At 38.9% G+C, this 17,349-nt stretch overlaps 1 protein-coding gene across 2 annotated transcripts in view; it reads right to left on the reverse strand.

The window, feature by feature from the left end:
* EFCAB5 (EF-hand calcium binding domain 5) overlaps positions 1-17,349 on the reverse strand; it is a 184,872-nt gene that overhangs the window by 68,189 nt on the left and 99,334 nt on the right. For both annotated transcript variants that reach the window (XM_027624634.1, XM_027624633.1), the window contains one exon: positions 10,582-10,737. In XM_027624634.1, the coding sequence (XP_027480435.1) occupies positions 10,582-10,737 (156 nt within the window). The remainder of the gene's footprint in view (positions 1-10,581; positions 10,738-17,349) is intronic.

Raw genomic sequence — 17,349 nt, forward strand, 5'->3', positions numbered from 1 at the left:
GGACTTCAGCTCAGGTCATGATCGCAGGGTCCTGGGATCAAATCCTGTATCAGGCTCCACACTCAGCAGGGAGTTTGTTTTTCCCTCTCCCTCTGCCCCTTCCCCCACTTGTGCATGTTCTCTCTCTCAAATAAATAAATAAAATCTTAAAAAGAAAGATTCCTTAGGATTTTATACATAGGAGATCATGAAATTCCTGAATAAAGAAAATTTTCTTTTTCTTTTCATGCCTTATTTCATTGGCTACTACTTCCAGTACTGTGTTAAATAAAAGTGGATATCCTTGCCTTGTCCCTGATATAAGGAGGAAATCATTAAAATTTTCACCATCAAGTATAACTACAGGTTTTTCATAGATGCTCTTTATTAGGTTGAAGAAATTCTATTTTTATTTGCTGAGAGGTTTTTTGGGTTTTGTTTTTTAAATGATGAATTGTGTTGAATTTTGTCAGATGATCATATAGCTTTTCTTAATCTCTCCTACTATTCTGAATGGTAGCCTTGTTGGATATTCTTTTTTTTTTTTAGATTTAGTTTTTTAGACTTTATTTATTTGAGAGAGAGGGAGAGCAATAGAGAGAGCACAAGTTGGGGGGAGGGGCATAGGAAGAGGGAAAGCAGGCTTCCCACTGAGTAGGGAGCCTGACATGGGGCTCAATCCCAAGACCCTAGGATCATGACCTGAGCCAAAGGCAGATGCTTAACGGACTGAGCCACCCAGGTGCCGCTGGATAGAGTATTCTTGGCTGCAGACATTTCTCATTCAGCACTTTGAATAATTATGCTACTTTCTTCTGACTTGCAAAATTTCTGTTGAAAAATCTCCTGCTAGCCGTATGGGCTTTCCCTTGTAAGTTATTGACTTCTTTTATCTTGCTGCTTTTAAGATTTTTGCTTTATCACTATATATTGCAAATTTAATTACAATATGTCTTGGTGTGCGTCTGCTTTTGTTGATTTTGAAGGGAGTTCTCTGTGCCTCATGAATCTAATTATCTCTTTCCTTTCCCAGATCAGGACAGTTTTCAGGTATCATTTCTTAAAATAAATTTTCTTTCTTTTTTTTTTTTTTAAGATTTTATTTATTTGACAGAGAGAGACACAGTGAGAGAGGAAACACAAGCAGGGGGAGTGGGAGAGGGAGAAACAGGCTTCCCGTGGAGCAGGGAGCCTGATGTAGGGCTTGATCCCAGGACCCTGGAATTATGACCTGAGCCGAAGGCAGATGCTTAATGACTAATCCACCCAGGCAGCTCTTCAAATAAATTCTCTGTCCCCTTTTCTCTCTCTTAGTCTTCTGGGACTCTTATAATACGATGTTATTATGTTTGATGGAGTCACTGAGTTCCCTAAGTCTATTCTCATTTTGTGTAATTCTTTTTTTTCTCTTTTGTCCAGCTTTATTACCTTACAATACTGTATTCTAAGTCACTAATCCATTCCTCTGCTTTTTCCATCCTGCAATTCATTCCATCAAGCATGTTTCTCATTTCATTTATTCAGCCCTTTATCTCTGCTATGTTATTCCTTATCTCTGTGTTAAGGGTCTCACTCATGTCTTCTACTCTTTTCTCAAATCCAGTTGAATATCATTATGATCATTGCTTTAAATTCTCTATCAGGCATGTATCTCTGGCTGTGGTCTTGTCCTATTCTTTCATTTGGGACAAATTTCTCTGTCTTCTCATTTTTTCTGCCTCTCTGTGTCTGTTTCTGTGTGTTAAGAAAGTCAGCCATGTCTTCTGCTCTTGAAAGTAGTGACTTTATGAAGAGATGGTCCTGGAGTGCCCTGCAGTGCAGTATTCCCTGTTCACCAAAACCTGGCACTTCAGGAGAGTATCCTATGTATGTTGTTTATGCCCTACTGTTGTGTCTGAGTCACTTTTCCTTTCAGTGCAGTCATCTGCACTGACTCTTTGCCTCTTGTGGGCTGTGCTTGCTCTCTGTGGTGTTAGTGGGACACAGGCAGGCCAGCTCTGAGGGGGCATGCCTGCCAGGGAACTTGGGAGCAGGGCAGTGGTGTTAGCAAAATTTGCATTGGGCCACTAGTCCTATGCCAGATCCCCGAAAGTGTTGCCGTGGCTGGGGGCTGCACGATGGGGCAGCTGGGGATGTGAGGCTGGGTGCAGCTTGTGGTGATGTCTGAGCTCAGTGGGCAAAAGTGGCTGGAGGCCCTTAGTGGCAGCTGTGCACCTGGTGACTGTGATTAGCCTTGAGCCCTGGGTTTAGGCTAAAAGTGTCTGTGCAGTGCTGCCTCCCACTTGGCTCTGTGTTTATGCTGGGGGGATGGAGGAGGAAAATAGTGCCTGCCAGCTCCCTCATTTTCAAAGAAGCTCCCCAACATGCTGCGAAATCAGTATGAACAGTTCTATCTCCCCTTTGCCCTGGCATTGTGCAAGCTGCCTTTTTTTTTGGCCTCTCTGAGCAGGCTGCTGTCTCTTTAAGGGTGGCAAGCCAGCTATCACTCACACTCCCAGCTTTCCCTGTGCTAAGTCAGAGGACTTTTAAAGCTTCAGGCTCCAAGTCCCACTGGTTTTACAAACTCACAGAATTCGGTCCTTCTGGTTTTTTTAAAGTCAAATCTTGGGGGATTAGTCTTCCCTGTGTGAGCTCCCTGGTGTGAGGGCCCATTTCTCTGCCCTCTCCATGCACACAGCTCCTTCCCACCTACCAGCAACCTCCGTCCACCTTTCTGACCTTCCTAACCTTTCAGATGCACCTTCTTCTCTATATTTATTGTGGGGTTTGTTCTGCCAGTCTTTGTATCACTCTATGGTTTACTGATTTAGATGTGGATGATATCTAGTTGTAAATGTGGAATGGGGTGAGCTCATGGTCCTCCTACTCCAGCATCTTCCCAAGCTCTCTCCTGGTTCTTGCATTTTTATCTAGCTCAACAATCTCTGGCTTTTGACTGGACATTTAATGTAATTAGCATTATGGTTGGCTTTAAATATAGAATTTTGCTATTTGTTCCATTTTTTTCTTTGTTTTTGCTTCTTTTCCTGCCTTCTTTCAATTACATTTTAATATTCCATTTATCTGCACAATTGGGGCTTAATAGTTATATCTCTTTTTTTCCTAGTAATTGTTCTAGGTCTAACATTATGCAACTTTAAATTACCACAGTCTACCTTAAATAATAATATATACTTCACACCTAATGTAAGAAACTTACTTTTATTTTCTCCCACCCATTATTTTTACTATTGTCATACGTTTCACTTCTACATGATATAAACTAATAAACTGTCATAGGTTTGCTTCAAAGAGTAAATTGTCATTTAAATAAAATTTTAAATGAAGATAAAGGACTTTTATAACTACTCACATACCCACCTCCCCCTTCAGTTTGGATAGTGTCTATTGCTGTGTCCTCATGCTTACTCATTTTTCTTCCGCAGTGTCTAATCTGATACTAATCCCATGTAGTAGTTTTAATTTCATCTTTTTTTTTTTTTTAAATCTCTAGGAGTTCTATTTGAGACGTGGTTGGTTGAAACATGAACCTAGTTGGTGGTGAAACATGAACAGTGAATTTCTGATCCTGGTTAACACTTAGAAGATCATTGTTCCTCATTCAACAAAGCAAATCTCCTGCTGATTTTTTTAAATAGAATGCTCCAAGAACTACTATTGACTTTTCATGCTATCTAGCTAATTCTAAAAACTTGAGTTGAATAAATATCTCTGAGAAAGCACTCTGCCTTCAGAAGTCTTTAAGGACCACTCTGAATGGTGGATTCTGAGCCTCATTTCAGTTGACCACATGTTTTGTTATGAACATTTCTCTAGGCTCGTGTAGCTGTAGGTATACAAATACGTGTACCTATGTATATCTATCTATCTATCTATATAGCTTTTGTTATTTGCTTTACAAAAATGGGATTATATTACATGTTTCTCCATATTTTACTTTTTCCACTCAGTAATAATGCATAAAAACTCCTCTAAGTCAACTAGTACAGATGTATTCAATTTTATAAATGCTGCATGATATTCCAAGATGTAGATGTACCATCATTTTTTTAAACATTTCCCCACAGATAACTATTCCCTTAATCTCTTTCTTTCTCTCTCTCTCTTTTTTTTTTTCATGTATAAACAATACCACAGAAATCATCCTTGTACATATGTTTTTTATTTACTAGTGCTTTTATTTCTTTGGATGAAAATTTCAGGTATGGTTGAAGGATGCATTTCTTATTTAAGCTGATATAGCCAGATTGCTTTACAAAGATACTGTGAGTATTAAATTTTCACCAGGAATATTTGAAAAAATACTTTTCTGCTATCCTTACCAGTAATAGATATTATTATTTTAAAATATTTTTGCTCATCTGTTGAGTACATAGTGATTCCATTAATTGTTCATATCCTTTGCACATTTTTCTTTGGGGCTTTATATAGTGTCCTACTAATACCGTAAAGAAAGTTAGTACAGTGTCACCATAGTACTTGTTAACTCTGACCATATGGCATTCATCACACTGAATCATTTGGAAGCTTTCTTTTTTTATTTTTTTAAGATTTTATTTATTTATTTGACAGAGAGAGGGAGAGAGCACAAGCAGGGGTAACAGCAGAGGGAGAGGGAGAAGCCGGCTCCCTGCTGGGCAGGGAGCCCAACACAGGGTTTGATCCCAGGACCCTGGGAACATGACCTGAGCTGAAGGCAGATGCTTAACCGACTGAGCCACCCAGGCACCCCGCATTTGGAAGCTTTGTTTTGATGTTTGCTGCTTATGCCCATGGTTCTCCTTGTCCCGACCCTGGGTGTCTTCCTGGGGATACTCCCAGAACTTTTGCTGCCATCTTCTCTGCATACCCACGCCCCTTCCCACATGTGTTTAGGATCACTCATCACCTTTCCTCTAGCCACAGGAGTGGGACTACCCTCAGGACCATCCACTAAGACTTTCTTTCTGCAGTGGATACCATTTCTCTTTCATACCATGTTGAATTCAAGACTTCTCTACCAAGTTTGCAGTCTCTGAGATACACCCAGGGAATAAAGCATAAGCCCTGATGTTCTTAAATTTCTCCTCAACCTACCTGGAATTTCTAAGAGTGTCTATAATGTTGCCTTTAGCCTCTAATCCTGATTGGGCCCCAGGGGTAGGGGATTAGATGCTAACTTAGGGACCCAGACAACCTCCAAGCCCTAGTCACATCTCCTCCAACCTCCTCTTATCAGCTGCTCACAATTTCCATGATAGAAAATGTGCTTTGATGTCATGTTTTACATTCTTCCTTACTCTATGTTTCTCCTTTCTTTTTTTAAGGATTTTATTTATATAGGGGCACCTGGGTGGCTCAATTGGTTAAGAATCTGCCTTTGGTTCAGGTCATGATCCTGGGCTCTCCCAGTCGGGCTTCCTGCTCAGTGGGGAGAATGCTTCTCCCTCTCCCTCTGCTCTTCCCCCTCCCTCTCCTCTCGTGCACACACACTCTCTCTCTCAAATAAATAAAATCTTTAAAAAAACATTTAAAAAAAGATCTTATTTTTTTATTTGAGAGAGAGTGTGTGCACAAGCGGGGGTAGGGGCAGAGGGAGAGGGAGAAACAGACTCCCCACTGAGCATGGAGCATGATGCAGGGCTCAATCCCAGGACCCTGAGATCATGACCTGAGCCAAAGGAAGACGTTTAACCAACTGAGCCACCCAGGTGCCCCTCTCTTTTTCAAGAGCTCAGCATTTTTTCTTTTTTTTTTAAATATATATTTAGCTCCTGGAGACTGAAATTACCAATTATCAGATGTAGGGAATCTAAATGAATTCCAGTGCATCCAAATATAATTTAAGACTTTTCACTAAAGACTAAAAGTAAAAATAGTTTATATGTCGTTTTTACATTTTAATCCATATCATGAATATTGGCATGCTACATATTCAATGCATTTAATTTTCCATGCCCACAAGAAGAATCATTTATATATTTGGCCAAAAAAGTTCAAATAGCTTCTATTTTTTTATTTAAATTCAATTAATTAACATATAATATATTAGTTTCAGAGGTAGAGTTCAGTGATTCATCAGTCTTATATAATACCCAGTGCCCTCCTTAATGTCCATCACCCAGTTACCCCACTCCCACCCCCCTCCCCTTCAGCAACCCTCAGTTTGTTTCCTATGATTAAGAGTCTCTTATGGTTTGTCTCCCTCTCTGATTTTGTCTCGTTTTATTTTTTCCTTTCTTCCCCTATGATCCGTTTTGTTTCTTAAATTCCACATATGAAGAGCTTGGCATTTTCAGTTGAACTCTTTTTTGAACTCTTCTTTCAGCTACTGGTTAAAAACATTCAGAAACTCAATTAATTTCTTTATTCTAGACTGTATCTACTTCCCCTCCAAGATCAGCACATAAATACTGTTTGAATGCTGAGAAGAAAATAAAAGAGCACAAGCAAACCACAGCCAACTCCTCTAAATATTATCCCACTATGTTTGTTATGGCACATAAATTGGAATTACAGTGGCCAACAAAAAATAGTTGTTCTCCAGGCATTTACCTGGGAGAAAAATCTCAACCCCCATGTCACCCAATATTTATTATTATAAGTTCTGTTAAAAAAAAAAAGCAATATTCAAGGAGGATTGCCTGAAAGATGCATAAACATTTCAGATTTTATAAAATATATTCCTTACTTAAACCAAATTGGCAGGGATCTGAGAACCTAGACTACAATATATTGGCTCCTTTAAGAATTGCTTTTTCGGGGGTGCCTGGGTGGCTCAGTCAGTTAAGCAACCAATTCTTCATTTCAGCTCAGGTCATGATCTCAGGGCCATGAGATCAAGCTTCATGCAAGGCTCCACACTGGGTCGGGAGCCTGCTAAAGATTCTCTCTCTCCCTCTGCTGTACTCTCTCTCTCTCAAAAATATTTGCTTTTTCTGAATTGTAGTCTTATGTAGTGTCATTTGCTTATACTTAAGGTGGTTATAAGAAAGTGACCTAAGAAAGCCATTGTTTCATTTATTATAAGACCATTATAAAGGATGTTCACTTCATTGCATGGGACCCTTTAAATGAGTACTTCCAGGAGAAACTCTTGACTATACTTTGAATCCCAAATTTCTGTACTTCTTCTTTTTCTTTTTGGAGAGGGAGGGGGGAGAGGGAAAGGGAGAGAGAGAATCTCAAGCAGGCTCCACACTTGGTGCAGAGCCCAGCGTGGGTCTCAGTCTCACAGTTTTGAGATCATGACCTGGGCTGAAATCAAGAGTCAGACACTTAACCAACTGAGCCACCCAGGTGCCCCTGAACTTCTTTTTTTTTTTTTTTTTTAAAGATTTTATTCAATTCCAGTTAGTTAACATACAGTATAATATTATTTTCAGGTGTAGGGCACCTGGGTGGCTCAGTTCATTGAGTGACTGCCTTCAGCTCAGGTCATGATCCTGGAGTCCCAGGATCGGGTCCCGCATCAGACTCCCTGCTCAGCGGGGAGTCTGTTTCTCCCTCTGACCCTCCTCCCTCTCATGCTCTCTCTCTGTCATTCTCTCTCTCTCAATAAATAAATAAAAATCTTTTAAAAAATATTATTTTCAGGTGTAGAATTAAGTGATTCAACACCTATATACAACATCTGGTGCTTATCAAAACAAATGCCCTCCTTAACCCATCCCCCTACCCACCTTCCCTCTGGTAACCATCCGTTTGTTCTCTATAATTAAGAGTCTGGGGTGCCTGGGTGTTGTAGAATCACTGAATTCTACTCCAGAAACCAATATTGCACTGTATGTTAACTAAAATTTAAATTAAAATTTTTTAGAAGAGCCTGTTTCTTGGTTTGCCTCGTTTTCCCCCATGTTCATTTGTTTTGTTTCTTAATTTCTACATATGAGTGAAATCATATGGTATTTGTCTTTCTCTGACTGACTTATTTCGCTTAGCATAATACTCTCTAGCTCCATATACGTTGTTGCAAATGGCAAGATTTCATTCTTTTTTTGGTTGAGTGATACTTAATAGTAAATTCTCTCTCTCTCTCTCTCTCTATATATATATATATATGTATGTATATATACCACATCTTCTTTAACCATTCATCAATTGATGCATATTTGGGCTCTTTCCATAATTTGGCTATTGTTGATAATGGTGCTATAAACATTGGAGTGCATGTATCCCTTTAAATTAGTATTTTTGTATTCTTTGGGTAAATACCTAGTACTGCAATTGCTGGATGGTAGGGTAGTTCTAATTTTATCTTTTTGAGGAACCTCCATACTGCTTTCCAGAGTGGTTGTATCAGGCCTACCTCAAGAAGCAAGAAAAATCTCAAATAACCTAAACTTACACCTAAAGAAGCTAGAAAAAGAACAACAAATGAAGCCTAAAGCCAGCAGAAGAAGGGAAATAATACAGCTTATAGCAGAAATAGCTAATATAGAAACTAAAAAAACAATAGAACAGATCAATGAAACCAGGAGCTAGTTCTTTGAAAAAATTAATAAAATAAACCCTAGCTAGACTTATCAAAAAGAGAAATGATCCAAATAAATAAAATCACAAATGAGAGAGGAGAACTAACAACCAACACCACAGAAATACAAGCAATCATAAGAGAATATTATGAAAAACTATATGCCAACAAATTGGACAATCTTGAAGAAATGATAAATTCCTAGAAACATATACACTACCAAAATTGAAATAGGAAAAAATAGAAAACTTGAACAGACTGATAACCAGCAAAGAAATTGAATCAGTAATCAAAAATCTCCCAAAAAACAAGTCCAGGGCCAGATGGCTTCATGGGGGAATTCTACCAAACATTTAAAGAAGAGTTAATACCTATTCTTCTCAAACTATTGCAAAAAGGAAAGAAGGAAAGAAGGAAAAAAAGAAAGAAAGAAAGAAAGAAAGAAAGAAAGAGAGAAAGAGAGAAAGAGAGAAAGAGAGAAAGAGAGAAAGAGAGAAAGAGAGAAAGAGAGAAAGAGAGAAAGAGAGAAAGAAAGAAAGAAAGAAAGAAACAAAGAAAGAAAGAAAGAAGAAAGAAAGAAAGAAAGGAAAAAAGAAAGAAAGAAAGAAACAGGAAAACTTCCAAATCCACTCGGAGGCCATGATTACCCTGATACCAAAACCAGATAGACTCCACTACAAAAAGAGAACTATGGGCCAATATCTCTGATGAGCATGGATGCAAAAATTTTCAAATCCAATCCAACAGTACCTTTAAAGAATCATTCACCACTCAAGCGGGACTTATTCCTTGCTGCCAAGGGTGATTCAATATTTGTACTTCTTCTCAACACCAGTTTATATTTATCTCACAAACATTGTCAATAGAGTATTTAGTTATGTTTCCCTTTTCATGTTCACTGCTAGGAACCTAGCTTAGATTCAAACTTGTAGATGACCCAGAACAAATATTTAGGTCATTATAGTATGCAATTTGGGCTTTGTTCCCAGCTTCATTTAGTATCTTCTCATTTTTTCTTCTTTCATCCTACTTTTTATCTTTATGTTCCTTTGTTGCATTTTATCTAATTTCATAAGCTTCCTTAAATCTTTTCTGGAACATGGGGATACAAACAAATATAAAGTTCATAAACAAATGTATTTTTTTAAAGATTTTATTTATTTGTCAGAAAGAGAGAGAGCACAAGCAGGGGGAGCACAGGCAGAGGGAGAAGCAGACTCCCTGCTGAGTAAGGAGCCCGATGGGGGACTTGATCCCAGGATCCTGGAATCATGACCTGAGCCGAAGGCAAATGCTTAAGTGACTGAGCCACCCAGGTGCCCCACAAATGTATTTCAATAAAGCTTGTATCTATTCTTATAAATCCATTTGGTATCCTGGCATACTGTATCCTTCCAAATACCATTCTTAGAAATACTTTTAGATATCAACTTTTCTTATTTTAAGAAGCAGCATAATAAAATGTGGTAAGCTTTCTATTCCCAACAACTCTTTTCTATAGGAAGCCACCAGCAAAGAGAGTAAGCAAAAACAGTCTTGAGCAACCCATTCTTAAGAATGGGAAAGAGACTTAGAGACAAGATGTACATTGTAAAGTGCAGTGCCATGTAAGATGTGATCTACAGGCTGGTACCACTCTGTGACAAGAAAGGTACAGAAACTGAGAATAGTGTCTAGAAAATTTTATAACAATTAGAGAAAGTGATAATAAATCGGACTGGAATCCAATAATAAAAGATGTGGATTGGGGGCACCTGGGTGGCTCAGTCAGTTGAGAGTCTGACTTTGGCTCAGGTCATGATCTCAGGGTCCTGGGATTGAGCCCCACGTTGGGCTACCCAATCAGCAGGAAGTCTGCTTCTCCTTTTCCCTCTCCCCTGCTCCCCTCTGTCTCAACCAAGCACGGTGGTATCCAAATTTGTACCGGTAGTTCATGCTCTCTCTGTCTCTCTCTCAAATAAATAAATAAAATCTTTTTTAAAAATGTGGGTTGTATGTGCATTTTCCCCCTAGCAATCCATATCCATTGAGTGTCCATCCACAATGGATTAACAATTAAAAACAGCACCATCCACACCAACAACAACCTAAAAACTGGTTCTTCACAAAAAAACAGTTTGAGAAGCACTGCTTTAAGCGTCTTATCCTACCTTCCCACGGTCACAATGCAGGAAGAGTTCAGCAAACATCTGCCTCCGCATGTCCGTTTTTATGACCTCCCGGAATTCATCTGCGCAATGACAAATGTGCTTAAGGAGTTTCTCAAACATTTCACTTTTAAAGTCTGCAATGTGTGAAGAGATGTACTGCAGAGAAAAAGAGGATAAATGATTGATTTAACACCGGGCTCTTTACTTGGATTTTTCCAAGGATTCAGTCAATGTACATGAAATTATTGGCTACAATTTTTTCCATATCATTTGTTTGTTACATAGATAAAGCATTTTCATGTTAGCACTATTCTACAGCTGGGCTGCAGAGAGAGGTGATCAATACAGTCCCCAAAACCACACCAGTGAGACTATTTTTGGAGCAATTCCTCTCTAGATCACATCAGCATTATATAGGGCAGACTTTTTACCTCACAGTATGAAATAGCAGCAGTTAGAAAACGTTGCCTGTAAATTAATAGTTCTAAAAATTGAATGTAGTTTTTCTTTTGATGTATGGCGTATAAGACCATGCTTTTTCCAAGACTGGCTACATTTAATTATTGGAGTGTAAGGAATGGGGATTGTGGACGGTTTTTCTGTCTTCTGATATTATAATAAGGTATCTTTGGCTATTTTTTTTATTATTTTGAAAGTGTAGAGTCTGAAAATATCTATGCTTATGGGCCATTTTTCTTGATCCCTGTTGAATAGATTCCCAGAAGTGGGATTGCTGGCTTAGAAGGTAAGTTCATCTGTATTTTTGATAGGTTTTGACATCAGGCTTGTGTCCTTTTGTGATTCTACCGCTAGTGAACGAGTGGTTATTTCTCCTCAGTCTCACCACCAGTGTATATTGCCTTCTGGATTTTTGCTCATTTGATGAGTCAGGAACATTACATTCTTTTTTTTTAAAGATTTTATTCATTTATTTGAGAGAGAGAATGAGAGAAAGAGAGCATGAGAGGGGGGAGGGTCAGAGGGAGAAGCAGACTCCCCGCTGAGCAGGGAGCCTGCCGGGGGACCCAATTCTCTGACTCCAGGATCATGACCTGAGCGGAAGGCAGCGTTCAACCAACTGAGCCACCCAGGCACCCAGGAACATTAGTTCTTGATCTATACCTGTCGTATGTGTTATATATGTGGATCTAGCACTGTAAGAATTTCTGAGTGAACTCCTCTTGAAATATTAGCGCAACTCATAAGCCATTGATTTCCTCCTCTGTCCCAACCAAGCGCGGTGGTAGCCAAATTTGTACAGTAGTCCAACTTGGATTGAATTACCCTACTTCCATAGCCATAAATGATTGGACCAGTGGATGATCCTTAACCTAAACAAAGCCATTCAGATTCTTTCCACTAGGAATTGGGAATTAGGACTGGGAAACGGGTGGCTGTCCTCTGAGAGGGGCTGGACCTGTAAATGTAAATGTAAACTTAAGAGGTATTGGGTGGCCTGGTGAACCGAGGATGCAGGAAGTGTCAGTACCTACACAGATGAAACAGAAAGCGGAAAGAAGAGTCTTGATGTTTTTCCAAGTCCCTGTTCTAATCTCTTCCAGAAGTCAGATCATATTCTTGCCCTTAGACTCCATACATTTCATTTTCAGCTACATTAATTCAGGTTGGCTTCTGTTTCTTGCAATTAAAGGATACTAACTAATATAGTTTGTTTAAAATGGAAAATTTTGTTGGAATATTTTATTGACATAATTTTTAAAATGAAGGATATAGTAGATATTTCACTTCCTCATTAATATCATCTAGGCAAATTTAGAAATGTATTATGTAAGAGATACGTTAGGCTTGAACCCATGCTAATGAATCATAAACCATTATTCAACTGGCTTAGAGATCAAAAGGAAATTTTAAAGCAGAGTAAGAGAGCTTTTCTAAATATTTAGTTCCTTTGGTGGCTAAAACCTTCTAATTGTCATTATTTTTGATGGATCAGTGAGTACAGTTAAGTTTTTATGTGTTAACCTTGGGATGCAGAAAAGTGTAATGGTTAAGAATTCGCATTTTGCCTCATCAAAACACCAATGGCATTTTTCACCAAGCTAGAACAAAGAGTCCCAAAATTTGTATAGAACAACAAAAGACTTCAAATAACCAAAACAAACTTGAGAAAGTAGAACAAAGCTGGAGAGATCACACTCCCTGATTTCAAGCTATACTGAAAGACTATAGTTAGCAAAATAGCATGGTATTGGCATAAACACAGACATATAGATCAATGGAATAGAATAGAGAGCCCCCCCAAAAAAGAAATAAACCTATGCATTTATGGTCAATTAATCTATGACAAAAGAGGCAAGAACATACAATGGGGAAAAGGCAGTCTCTTCAATAAATGGTGTTGGAAAACTGGACAGTTCTATGCAAAAGAATGAAACTGGACCACTATCTTATACCATCTACAAAAAACAAATTCAAAATGGATTAAAGACTTGGGTGTAAGACCTGAAACCATAAAACTTCTAGAAGAAGACATAGGCAGTAAGTTCTTTGACATTTGTCTTAATATTTTTTTTTAACCATTCTCCTGAGGCAAGGGCAACAAAAGCTAAAATACACAAATGCAATTACATCAAACTAAGAAGCTCTTGCACAGCAAAGGAAACCATCAACAAAAGAAAAAGGCAACCTACTGAATGAGAGAAGCATTTGCAAATCATACATCCAATCAGGGGTTCATATCCAAACTATATAAAGAACTTACACAACTTAATATTTTTTTAAAAAACCTGATTTTAAAAATGGGCAGAAGCTTGAATAGAAATTTTTCCAAAGAAGGCATACTGCTGGCATGGCTAACACACACCCATGAAAAGATATTCAACATCACTAATAATCAGGGAAATGTACATTTAAACCACAATAAGATATTGCCTCACCATTATCAAAAAGAAAAAAACAAGTGTTGGTGAGGATGTGGAGAAAAGGGAACCCTTGTGCACTGTTGGTGGAAATGTAAATTGGTGCAGCCACTGTGGAAAACAGTATGGACATTCCTCAAAAAATTAAAAATAGAACTACCATATGATCCAGCAATTCTACATCTGGGTGTTTATCTAAAGAAAATGAAAACACCATTTTGAAAAGATATATGTTCATTGTAGAATTATTTACAATAGCCAAGACATGGAAGCAACTTGTCCTCAATAGATGAATGAACAAAGATGTGGTATATGTATACAATGGAATGTTACTCAGCCATAAAAAAGGAGATTTTGCCCTTTCCAACAACATGGATAGACCTAGATGGTACTATGCTAAGTGAAATAATACGGAATCTAAAAAACGAAACAAATGAAGAAACAAAATAGAAACAGATCTATAGATACAGGAAACAAATTGTTGACTACCAGAATGGTGAGGGCTTGGGAGGTGGGTGAAATAGGTGAAGAGGAACAAGAACGACAAACTTCCAACTGTAAAATAATTAAGTCATGGGGATGTAATGTACAGCATAGGGAATATGGTCAATAATATTGTAATAACTTTGTATGGCAACAGATGGTAATGAGACTTAATCGTGGGTATAATTTCATAATGTACAATAGTATCAAATCATTATGATGTGCACCTGAAACTAATAGGACATTATAAACCAATTATACTTAAAAAAAGAGAAGAAATCTGGGAAAGGTAATAGGGACTATAGGGAGTCTTGCAATTTTAAATAAGATGGTGTGGTAGATTTGTAGATACACTGCACAGATTCCCCATCATAGTAGGAAGGTGGTCAGCAGACAGTCTTTAGCTTTCAGTTCCTTCAGGGTCTGCTTCCACTGCAGAAAGCCACCATGGTTTGGTCATGTCTTTCATAGGGCAGCCTGAATTCAGGAACTAAATGAGAGAGAAATAGAGAGGCCTGGACATTCAACCTGATGTAGGACACACTGATGGGCAATAATACTTGCTTCAGAGCTCTTTTCTGGGTTGGATGAGGCTTTATCAGGCCTGTATTGCAGCCGACTTCTCCTTCCTAATTATGTTACACTTCTCTCCCTTCATAGCTATTGATCCCTAATTAATAACCTGCACACCAGCATCTGTCTCAGCATCTGCTTCCAGAGATTGCAACCTGACAGAGGGCATCATGGAGAAGGTGACATTTGAGCCAAGAAGGAGAGGAGGGAGTAAACCACGTGGAAATATGGGAGAAGTACTGTCCTGGAAAAGTGCTAAGGCCCTGAGGTGAGAACACGCCTAAGGTTTTCTAGGAATGGCAAGACAGCTAATGTGGCTGGGGCAGATTGAGGGAGGTGTACAGAGAGAGTGAAGACAGAGGGGTCACCAGACAGACCATGTTGAGCCGTGGGGCCGTGTTAAGGACTTTGGTATTTACTTTAAGTAAGATGGGAAGCCATTGGAGGGTTTTGAGCAGAAGACCGGCTTAATCTACCTTTCTTTTCTTTTTTTTTTTTTTAACTTTATTTTCTTTAGTGATCTCTACACCCAAAGTGGGGCTCAAACTCATGACCTGAGATCAAGAGTCACATGCTCTTCCCAGTGAGCTAGCCAGGCGCCCCTCCCTATCTTTCATTTTAAAAGGCAAGGGTGAAAGCAAGGGCATCAGTCAGGAGGCTAATGAAATAAGGCAGTTGTGAGATGGTGATGGCTTAGCACAGGTTTTGAGAAGACATCAGATTCTAAACATTTCTGGAAGGTGGAGACAAAACAAACAAACAAACAAACAAAAAAACCAACCCTCACATTTTAGAGACTATCTGAGTTCAAATCCCAGTTCCCATATTTACTGGCTGAGTAATCTTGGCTGAGTCACTGAACTTTCCAGTTTCTTCATTTGTGAAATATGTATCACAGTAGCTATCTCACGGGGTCATGAAGAGGATCCTGGTATGTACAGAGTATAGGTATTTCATGTAATAAGTTCTCTGTAGCCATCTTGCTTAATTTTGAGCTATGTTAGAAATTGACCAAGAAAGTTTTTTCTATAGAATGAAAGTCCTCTCGGCTGACATACCTATTTAGAAGGAAAAACCCAATGAGATTAGTGATTCTCAAAATGTGGTGCCTTGACCACATAACCCAAGAGCTTGTTGGAAGCTCTGAGAGCATCACTTGAGAGCTTGTTAGAAATGTAAATCTGGTATAAACATAAGGGTGCATGTATCCCTTTGAATTAGTCTTCTTGTATTATTTGGGTAAATACCCAGTAGAGTACTGCAATTGTTGGATAAGGTAGTTCTATTTTTAACCTTTTGAGGAACAGCCAAACAGGCTGCACCAGTGTGCATTCCCACCAACAGTGCACGAGTGTTCCTTTTATAGCAGCATTATTTACAATAGCCAAGATATGGAAGCAACCCAAGTGTCCATCAAAAGAAGATGTGGTATATATATAATGGAATATTATTCGGCCATAAAAAAGAATGAAATTTTGCCATTTGCAATGACATGGATGGAGCTAGAGTATAAGGTTAAGTGAAATAAGCCAGTCAGAGAAAGACAAATACCATATGATTTCACTCATATGTGGAATTTAGGAAATAAAACAAAGAAACAAAGGGGAAAAAAATAAGACAGAGAGAGAAACAAATCAAGAAACAGACTCTTAATTATAGAGAACAAACTGATGGTTACCAGAGGGGAGGTGAGGGGGAATGTAATAGGTGATGGGGATTAAAGAGGGCACTTGTTGTGATGAGCACAGGGTGATGTATGGAAGTGTTGAATTACTATATTGTATACCTGAAACTAATATCACACTGTATGTTAACTAACTGGAAATAAAATAAAAACTTTTTTTTTGAGAGAGAGAGAGAGAAGGCAGGGGAGGGGCAGATGGAGAGGGAGAGAGAGAAAATCTCAAGCAGGCTCCACCCCCAGAATGGAGCCTGATGTGGGGCTCAATCTCAAGACCCTGAGATCATGACCTGAACTGAAATCAAGAGTTGGACGCTTAACGGATTGAGCCACCCAGGTGCCCCAAAGTAAAAACTTAAAAAAAAGAAAGAACCCAGTCTTTTGGGTGGCTATTAAAGCAAAATGCATATAAAGAAATAAACAGGGGCGCCTGGGTGGCTCAGTGGGTTAAGCGGCTGCCTTCGGCTCAGGTCATGATCCCAGAGTCCTGGGATTGAGCCCCGCATCAGGCTCCCTGCTCAGCAGAGAGCCTGCTTCTCCCTCTCCCTCTCCCTCTCCCTCTGCCTGCCTCTCTGCCTACTTGTGATCTCTATCTCTCTGTCAAATAAATAAATAAAATCTTTAAAAAAAAGAAAGAAACAGTTTTTCTTCAAAAAAAAAAAAAAAAGGAAAGAAATGTAAATTTGGGGGGCCCTACTCCAGACCTACTAAATCAGAAACTCTGGAATGGGACCCAGAATCTGTGTTTTTAAAAGCCCTCTGAAAGCAAAATACACTTCTAGCTCTTAACCAGGCTCCTTCCAGTCACAAATGTGCAGAGTCAGAACAGAAAAAAATATGAGTAGATGTCACATGACCAGACCAGTTGCCTCCAGGATTCTTGGAGAAGGGAAATCATCTTTCTTTTCCCCTCTTAAAAAACAGACCCCAACACATTTCCACTGTTAATCTTTCCTTATATTCCAACACTCAGAACTCTTGTGACATGAGCCAGTGGGGGCATGTGGTTGTGGAAACCATGTATGGAAATTGAAGTGGGCCCCAGCCAAGGGGACAGACAGACTTGGGTCTTTTTCCTCCAACCTTTAACACATGGTGACTTGAAATAAGAAGTCCACTCTGGAGTCAATAAATAAATAAATGGATAAGCCC

The sequence above is a fragment of the Zalophus californianus genome, chromosome 16 (assembly GCF_009762305.2).
Source record: "Zalophus californianus isolate mZalCal1 chromosome 16, mZalCal1.pri.v2, whole genome shotgun sequence".
In the NCBI taxonomy this organism is placed as follows: Eukaryota; Metazoa; Chordata; class Mammalia; order Carnivora; family Otariidae; genus Zalophus; species Zalophus californianus.